The sequence below is a fragment of the Micromys minutus genome, assembly GCF_963924665.1.
Source record: "Micromys minutus genome assembly, chromosome: 9".
Classification (NCBI taxonomy): domain Eukaryota; kingdom Metazoa; phylum Chordata; class Mammalia; order Rodentia; family Muridae; genus Micromys; species Micromys minutus.
Genome location: NC_137978.1, coordinates 48873356 through 48883366, shown reverse-complemented (window position 1 = coordinate 48883366; position 10011 = coordinate 48873356). Strand labels below are relative to the sequence as shown.

At 43.4% G+C, this 10011-nt stretch overlaps 1 protein-coding gene across 2 annotated transcripts in view; it reads left to right on the top strand.

Annotated features, from left to right (window-relative positions):
* Window positions 1-10011, top strand: part of MACO1 (macoilin 1) — a gene marked incomplete at its 5' end in the record, with an annotated part of 55630 nt that continues 45619 nt past the window's right edge. For both annotated transcript variants that reach the window (XM_080921803.1, XM_080921802.1), the window contains one exon: window positions 1-227. In XM_080921803.1, the coding sequence (XP_080777929.1) occupies window positions 148-227 (80 nt within the window). The remainder of the gene's footprint in view (window positions 228-10011) is intronic.

The window sequence follows — 10011 nt, the reverse complement described above, 5'->3', positions numbered from 1 at the left end:
CCCTTCCCCCCCCCCCGGTGCTGGCTCCATGTCTGTGTGACCGGCCGCAGGGGTAGAATCCAGGCCCGACGCGGGGCGGGCGGGCGGCGGCGGCTGAGGTGAGAGGCGGCGGCGGCGCGGCTCGGGCACCGGCCCCCCAGCGGGAGGATGAAGCGGCGGAACGCCGACTGCAGTAAGCTCCGCCGCCCCCTGAAGCGGAACCGGATCACCGAGGGTATCTACGGCAGGTGAGCGGCGGTGCCCGGCGTGGGGCAGCGGGTCCCGGGCGCCGCTCTGAAGGGGCCGGGCCCCGTTATGTAACCCCCCGACTAGGCCGCATGCCCGCGCCGGGGGCTCTCCTGAGGCGCGCCGCCCGCGGAGCTCGGGCCAGCCAGCCGAGGGTCCGCCCGGGGCCACGGGGTGTGGCGAGGGCCAGGCGGAGGGCGCGGCGGGCGCGGGCGGGAGCCACGGGGCCGCCGTTGGCGGTGGTGTGTCGGGGGGAGGGGCGGCACCCCCGCGGCCGGGAGCCCAGAAGCCCGGGGGTCCCCAGCAGGCTGTGCGCCCGGCCCCCTACTGAGCCCGGGTCAGGCTGGGCTCTGGAGTTGGCTGCTCGGGGCTCGTGGACGCGTGGGACGGGGAGAGCGAGCAGCCAAAGTTAGGAGCTGCCAGGGGCCCGGGACCCTCGGGCTTGGGGCGGGGCCACGCCTGCTACTCTTCTGCCCTTTGCTACCTCACGCACGGGATCCCTACCTTGGCTCGGATCGCCAAGGACGATACCCCCAAATCGTGCCCGTGACCCCGCTCCAGACTGAGGCTCTTCTCAGCTCCTCAGCAAACATTTTGACAATTGCAAGCGGATACATTGCTCAGAACCTTTAGCAGGGATTCTCTCCCCAACTCAGGTTTGGGCTCTTTTTTTTTTTTTTTTTTTAAATCCCCAGTTCATGAAGGAAAGTGGTGTCCCTTTAAATAGAAATTGAATCCACTCCTCCTGGAGAGAAGGACAACAGGTTCATGGGGTTTTTCGGTGACTTGTCACAGCTTCCCCAAGCCCAATTTGTATGTGGCGGTTATTTTCTGGGAATGCCGATTTCTGCGGCGAAGTAATTAGTTTACAAAGAGAGTGCTCAGCATGTGGCTATAGGCTTTACTTGTGTCCGCTTGGCGCCTTACTGTTTAGTTCTTGCTGTGAATCTTGGAGAAATCTCGGAGGCAGCTGATGACAGCCAAGTTGTTGCATAGCTGTACGCCTTGCACATGCGGTTGTTTACACGTGTGAAGTGGCTGCCCTCCACAGGCAGGTGACTTACCTAAACATGAAGGGGGATGCTTCACGTTTAGAAGGGATAAAAAGATAGACCCTATGTAAGGAGCCATCGATCATACCCATTCATTCATTCAACAAACGTGAATACTATTTGCTCAGCAGTGTTGGAGTCAGTCAGGACACAGCTGTTAGTAAAACTGATGAACATGGTTGCTGAGTCAGATGTGACAATAAGTAAAACTGAAAAAGCAGACCCAAAATTTCCGGCAGATTGAATGGGTGGAGGCAAGCCTGCGTACTATGAATTCTTGAATGAAGGAGGGCTCTTTTCCTTAACCATTGAAAACATTAGAAGAGCTTCCCATTAATAGCAGCACAAGAATAGAAAATAGAGAAAGTGTGTTAAAGTTGGCAGGTTAGGACCCTGTGGTATTTGAATTTCTATTCACAGTCACATTAGATGAGCCTCTCTCTTGACAAGATCGGAAACAGCTGTGTTGTTTGCCTGATTTCTGGTGTATTTTAGCTTTTTCCCCCCTATTTAAACAAACACCTAGATTATGACTAGTATCTCAGCAGCCTAGCAGTTTCCTCTTTTAATGAAGACCTATTGTTACAATAACGGGTTTTTAGACTTTGAATTTCCTTACCCTAAAGGTTAATAGTAAATACGTTATGTCTGTCATTCGGTTTCCCGTGTGTAAAACTTTAAAAAACTAAATGGTGCTTCAGCTGCCCATTCTGTGTGTTCTCAACACTGTTGGGCTTTCTTTGTTAAATGTCAATAAAGGAACATAAATATATGGCTACCTTTCTTTTTTGTTTGAGGCAAAGAGTATTTCAGTTTCTGTCTCTGTTTCTTAAGTGTTATGGAGTACTGCACAATGGGGAAATCATACAGTTTTTTACCCCTTTTTGTTTTTAAAGACTGTGTTGGAAAACTTCCAGTATTTCTTAAGAAAACAATGAGTGGGCTAGTTATAAATTAGGACATTTGAGGATTCATGCATATCAAATTTCTGTTGATCATCAAATTAAAGTCTGTATTCAATTCTGTTTCATGCCATCTATTGCCTGTTGTTTCTGAACATCTGGCCAATTTCATCTCATTAAAAAGGAGCCCTCTCCCCAAGGACTGTGTTGACAGTTTTGATCTCCACTGTCTAGTCTACTGTTTCATGGCTAACCTTTTATGGAGTACTGTGTTCACATTGTTCGTCTGCTCACTTCTCTTGAGCCCTGGCGTATGTGAGGGAGCAGCTGAGATGAAAAGCACTGGACTGCAGCCTGTTAGAGACCTGGGTCAGAAAGAGTCCCGGCCCTGATGCTTTGGACTAGTAGAACATCCATTGCTTTGAAGCTCACTTCTCCCATCCGTTAAATGACTTTTGAAGACATATGTACATATACAAATACAGTTTGTGGAACTCCTTATAAATGCCAATGTGTTATTCAGACATTGTTTACCATATATTGCTATTACAGCCTATTCTTTAAGGAGGCATAAAAGGCTGTTAGATTTGATTCAACCAGAAGTCAAAGTTGACTAATCACAACACGGGACCACTTTCTGCTTGGTGCTGCTTTAAAATAGTAGTTCTCAACTTTCCTAGTGCTGTGACCCTTTAATACAGTTCTTCATGTCATGGTGACCCCCAACCATAAAATTATTTTCATTGCTACTTCATAAGTCTAATTTTGCTACTGTTATGAATCATAATGTAAATACCTGTGTTTTCTGACGTTGATTGTCTTAGAGTAACCCTGTGAAAGTTATTCAGCCCCCAAAGAGGTTGCAATTCACATGTTGAGAACCAGTACTTTAAAAATCCTGGTGCTTTTTAAAGTACTGGTTTATCATGGGCAGCTGTTACTGAGGTGATTGTCAGAGAAGATCACTCATTGTCAGTGTTATAGTTCTGTTGGCATTTAGTTTGAGGGCCAAGATGCTAGGGAGTGTTAATCTGAGGTATTGTATTAATGCAGTATATAAATATGTACATAGATACATGTATGTGTGTATATGTATAATGTGTATACACACTACACATGTATAAAATGTACATGAGGAACTGTATTAAAGGGTTGCAGCATCAGGAAGGATGAGAACCATTGTTTAAAGCAGCACCAAGTAGCAAGTGGCCCCAAGTGGCCTCATGTTATGATCCATTAACTTTGGCTTTTGGTAGGATTGAATCTAATGGCCTTTCATGACTTCTTAAAGAAATACATATACATACATGGTATATGTATTGTATATCTACAATACCACACAGACACATCTCCATCATCTAAAGATCCAAATATTCTCTGGGAATGGTGTTTCTATTATTACTAAGAGCTGCCATTAAGTGTAATTTAAAAAAAAAAAAAAAAAGCTGAGTCACCACAGACCTGACAGGCAGGCAGTCACTATTTGGGTGTTAAGTGGACAGATAAATACATAAGTATAAGCTAATATATTCTATTCATTGAAAACCTACCTTGTGGAGCTGTGAAAGCTATAGGTCAAGACATAGGTCTCCATCTTAAGAGATTTACTGTCTGGTAGGCGATAGTAATACTCTTAATTTGTACAGTGGCTTAGAGGTTTCAAAGAACGAGGGATTCTGTTCAAGTAAAAATGTTTCTATTGGATCAGACTTTAACTTTGTGTTGTAGTTGTTCACCTGATCCATTAGCAGCTGTTTTTTCCCCATGCTGTGTTATGAAATAGACAGTTGCCGCTAAGAGAATGTTTTCCAACTTAAATGAGGTAGACTTGAAAATTATGAAAGCAAGTTATTAATAGTGAAAACTCCTTAATTACTACACATGGAAATCCCTGGACTGCCTGGCTGTGGCCCTCCCCACGCTGCTTTCACCCCGGTCTGCACTGTGCTTGCTGCTGAGCATCTCACTGCAGGTGCTGACTCTCCTGGGGAGGTGGGCTGCTTGTATGGTGTCCAACTCAGGGCTTCTGCATCTTCTCCCTGTCTCTCCCCATTGCACTCTCCTCTCCTCCTTCTAAAGACTTTAAAAGAGAAAGGTATTTAGGTAAAAAGTGTGCTAATTATAAGACATAGTCAGAAACATTAAAGTTTATTTCAAGCCTCTATATTTAAAAATGTTACTTAAAAGAGTAAAGTAGAATAAGAATTTTAATTCCCATGTGCATGTTCAGCTTCAGGAAATAGTTTTCCTTCTCTGTCGTGGTTGGTGACGTTCACACCTCTTCATTGTGAACTTAAGGACACTTCCTGTATGAAGTGATGCCTGAAGCTTACAGTGCAGTACTGGCCTGATTGCAAGGGCTTTAGGACTGCCTACCTGAGACTTTCCTACCTGTGTTTTCATGAATAGCTGCTCCAGAGTCACTGTTAGAAACCATCAGTCCTTGTGCACTCCTTTCCTTTCCAGACCCTTGTCTACACAGCACTGTCTCCGGAGGATTCACTTGGTTGTTGTTCCTGCCTCTTTAATGATGTTTTCTAAGCTTGCCTTTAGCTTCCTTTGGGCTATGTTTATTAAAGTCACTGGAGGCTGACTGCCTTGATTGTACATGTGTTCTGCAACCGGAACTCCAGATTCCAGTGTTGCAATCGCACAGCCTGTAAGCATTTCTGTAATCTTGGTAGGCATTGACTTCAACAGGCTGGACTGTTATAAAGGACCTACCTACACACAGGCTCTGTATGTTTTAGAGACCCATCGGGAAGGGGTGAGTGTAATGAATAAATCAGTGTCCAGAAAAACACTTAGGTTCATTATTTCTATAAACTACAATTAAACAGTTTGTCACACTCAAGTGTTTGTGTTTTAATTTTTTGCCTGTGGAATATTAGAAATAGTAAATAAAAGTAAAAGAACTTTCCTCCAAACTTTCAGTATGATTTTTTACTATCTTAGTAGCTTTAATAGGTTAGTTTTATTAGATGTTTTGAAAAATTCCTCAGTAGCCTGGAGAGATGGCTCCATGGCTCAGAGCACTGGCTACTTTTGGCACAGGACCTGGGTTTGATTCTCAGCACCCACATGGTAGCTCATAACCATCTGTAACACCAGTGCCAGGAGACCCAGTGCTCTCTTCTGGCCTCGGAACAGCAGCAGGCATATGTGGTTATACAGACATAAACATAGGCAAAACATCCTTCCCATCCCCTGTACCCTGACAAAATACAATAAAAATAATAAGGAAAGAAAAGCTCTTCAAGTTGTTGCTTCTGGGTGGAGGAGGGGAGGAGGGGACATGATCCAGTTCAGCTCATTTGCAAAATCTTCCCTGTCATAGGAGCTGTATTCCCTTCGTCTCTGGGAGGATTGCTTAGGGCCCTTCTTTTGAACCTATACAGTCTTGGAGATTGATTTAACTGTGAGCTTAGGAACTTGATACTTCTACTAATTTCTTATTCTTACTATGTACCCTCTCTGCTGTGGACTTCTTTGCTATTCTCTGAACATTTCCAGAGGCTTTTTCTAGGGCCATTTCTCTCAGACTTGCCCACTAGGTTTGTGTGTCTGTATGTGTGTGCTTTATATTTTCTAAGCTGCTAGCATCTTGTGGAGTCTAGAGGATCAGGCAAAAATCTCAGAAACACAAGGCCAGCAAGATGGGTTCAGAAGGTGCAGGCCCCCACCACCAAGCCCTCCACAACCTGTCTCCAGTCTGAGGATTCACCTGGCAGAAGGAGAGAACTGACTCCACGGTTGTCCTACATCACTGTGTGTGTGTACACAGAATAAAGTCAGAGTTACCTCCCAACCCCAGCATCGCTAGGTGAAATACTGTAATTGAGCTATACTGACTGTTCTCTGGGCTTATTCAGTTTGGGTGTAATTACTTTACTTGGACAGTTTTCAAGAGTTGGGTTCTGAAGAAAAAGTTGTCTGTTCAACAAGCAGCCCAAGTGAGACGGGTGCACACAGGTGAGAGCGCACACACCTTTGCTAAACTTAACCTCATGGATTTCTTCAAACTTTTCATGACTGGTTCCTCAGTACCTTGCCTTTGGGCTCATTTGTCCTGGCAGTGGAAACTAAGACAGGCTTAACAATTTTTAGGATAGTTTTTAGAGGCTTTGTATCTTTAACTTGACAATCACCTGACATCAACTGGGTCTTAGCAGTTTATCAGACCTTCCAAGACACCTTCATCTACCAAGGTCCTTCCATTGCTTTGCCTTCATTCCTTTATAGTTTCTTTGCTGCTGCCATTAAGGACATTGTGCTCATGCTGAGTACTAGGATTATAAATTCAGAAGCAGTACAAACCTCACTGTCCTCTCCTGGGCTTTGCATATAGTTGAAGTAGTGAAACTCAGCCATCTTAGATGGTTTATGTCACATATAATAAATAAATAAATCTTTTTTAAAAAGTGTATCAGATTTATTCATTTTCTGTTTTGCCTGCATATATATATATATGTACACCAGGTATGGGTTTGGTGCCTGCAGGGTTCAGAAAAGGGCATCAGATTTCCTAAAATTGAAGTTAGGGATAGTTGGGAACCACCATGTGGGTGCTGGTAACTAAACCCAGGTCCTCTGCAAGAGCAGTGAGATCTCTTAACCACTGGGCCATCTCTCCAGCCCCATAGGTTCACTTTTGACATAGGTGTTTTTGGTATTCACTTTAGCCACAGCCATGCAGAGCAGTTTTCTGCTTTATATACTCTTTCAGTGGTCCCCTAACCTGTTAGTTCCTTTCCTGTTACTCAGGTTTCTTTCCTGTAGAAAAGTGTTTGTCCTGCCTACTTCACAGTTAGGAAAAAATGAGATAGCTAATGTGTACACATTTAGAAAACTGACAAGTGTGGTATAAATGAAATCAGGGCTTGAGCAAGTAGATCATTGTGTCTGTGGAACAGTAGATTTACTAGTAGTAAGTGGATTGTTTCTGCTATACTATGTCAACACAATTGTAAAATTAAATTTTTCATTGAGTGTGTTGCTAACTCAGTGATTTTTTTAAAGAGGCTATGTATTATCTTCTCTCTCCTATTTCACTTTTCTTTTTATCTCCAACCCCAGATATTTTATACTAAAAGATTCCCTACTGTTCAAAGTATTTTAGGAGTAAGGCTGTTGCTCAGTGGGCAGAGGTACTTGTGTAAGCTTGAGGAACTGAGTTTAAGCTCTCCCACCTGCATAAAAGCCAGGTGTGGTCACAGTGGTTCTGTAACCCTAATGCTGTGGGGTGCTGAGACAGGAGGGTTACTGGGGCTTACTGGCTGCTGTGGGTTCAGTAAAAGACTCTGTCTCAAGACAGTGAGAGCAGCACACCAGGCATTCTTTGGCCTCCATGAGTACACAGGGATTCACACACATATGCAGCATGCATACATACATCCCCAAAGTGTTTTTTGAAGCAGAAATTCTAAAATTTCAAAGTCCCTGCTTGAATTAGATCACAGTGTCCATTCTTGATACCTTTGTGGTCTGTTCAGCTCTTTATAAATGTATCATACTCCTAAACTTACAAGAGTTTATTTTGGTGATTTCCATTCTAGACTTGTTCCCTTTCTCTTTTTTCTTTTCTTTCTTTTTTTCTTTTAAAGATTTATTTATTATATGTAAGTACACTGTAACTGTCTTCAGACACACCAGAAGAGGGCATCAGATCCCATTACAGATGGTTGTGAGCCACCATGTGGTTGCTGGTAATTGAACTCGGGACCTCTGAAAGAGCAGTCAGTGGAACCATCTCTCCAGCCTGGGTTTTCTTTTTGAGACAGAATCTAGCTAAGTCTCCTGAATTCACCAGGTCAGGATAAAACTTATCCTCTTGCCTCAGTGATGGACTAGCTTTTGTAAGTCAGTCCCCACCCCCAACCCGTGTGTGTGTGTATGTGTGTGTGTAACTGAATACTTGAGACTGTAATGTATTTCTAGGCGTGGGGATGTGGCTCAGTGGATAGAGTGATCTGGGCTTGATCCTTAGAACTGCATAAAACAGGCTCTAGGACATGCCTGCAGTCCCAACACTGAGAAGGTAGAAATGGCAGGGGTTGAGGGGGTATGATCAGGATATAAAGTGAATAAATTAATTAATGAAAAAAAAAGGTTGAAATGGGATAAGAAGTTAACATGGGGGCCAGAGGGCTGGAAAGATGGCTCAGCGGTTAAATGCACTGACTATTTTTCCAGAGTTCTTGAGTTTAATTCCCAGCAGCTACATGGTGGCTCACATTCATCAGTAATGGAATCTGATGCCCTTTTCTGGTGTGTCTGAAGACAGCTACAGTGTACCCATATAAATAAAAATAAATCTTAAAAAATATAAAACCAAACAAAACAAGAAACCATAGGGGCTGGAGAGATGGCTCAGCAGTTAAGAGCACTAACAGCTCTTCCAAAAGGTCCTGTGTTTAATTCCCAGCAACCACATGGTGGCTCACAACCATCTACAATGGAATCAGATGCCCTCTTCTGGTCTGTCTAAAAACAGCTACAGTGTACTCAAGTAAAATACATAAATAAATCTTTAAAAAAAAACAAAAAAACGACTGACTGTTCTTCCAAAGGTCTTGAGTTCAATTCCCAGCAACCACATGGTGGCTTACATCCATCTAACGGGATCTGATGCCCTCTTCTGGTGTGTCTGAAGAGAGTGACAGTGTACTCGTGTACATAAAGTCAATAAATAAATCTTAAAAAAAAAAAAGAGTTAACACATGGGAGGGGATAGGAGTTTGTGGAGGGGAAACTGGAAAGGGGGATAACATTTGAAATGTCAATAAATAGCCAATAAAAAATGAAAAAGTTAACATCGTCCTCAGATACGTAGGAAGTTTAAGACCAGCCTTGGCTAGAGATCCCATCTCAATATTTAAATATATATAAAGTAAATGTATAATTTTCTTTGTTTTTTAAAATTTTTATCTTTTTTATTTATATACTCTGTATTTACATTTGAAATGTTATCCCCTTCCATCCTATTTCCATCTCTCCTCCACTTGTCTTCTCCCTCCTAATCACCTTTTCAACCTCAGTACCTTGGCATTCTCCTACATTGGGAAAACATGCCCTCCCTGGACCAAAGGCCTCTTTTCACATTGCCAGACACTGCTGTTTTCAGTTAAATATGCAACTGGAGCCATAGGTCTCTCATTGTGTGCTCAAAGGTTGGTGTTTTAGTTCTTGGAAGTTGTGGAGGGTTTGGTGATTTTTGTTTTTTTGAGAAAGGGTTTCTTTTTGTAGCCTTGACTGTCCTGTAACTCATTTTATAGACCAGGCTGGTCTTGAATTCATAAAGACCCTTCTTCAGCTTCTGCCTCCCTAACGCTGGGGTTAAAAGCATTTGCTACCACACCCAGTCTATAAATAAATATGTAATATCTTTTAAAAAATATTTATTATATATAAGTACACTGTAGCTGCCTTCAGACAGTTCCAGCTGGCCAGTGAGATACTTGAGTGAATCAGATGGAGAGGCAGATGAGCATTCTGACAGTGCTGCATAACAGAAAAGGCAAAGGGGGTGGCAGGACAGATGTGATGCATTGAGAGTGAAAGGTGACTCATAGTTGCCAGTATGAGAAGACAAGGAAGCCTGGGTTGGGACAGATGGCGACCAGGAAAACATTAGTTTGGCTAAGGAAAAGGTCAGGGACTGAGGACAGGCGGCTAGCCTGTGGTAATTATGTATACCCAAGACAAGCAGCTAGTGACAGTGGACAGTGCACTGCACCTGGAAGGAAGAATGCTCACCATTCCTCCTCCCTAACTGTAGATGTTCCTAGGTGGAGCCAGGGAAAACTGGCTGGGACTAGAGAGAGGAAACAGTC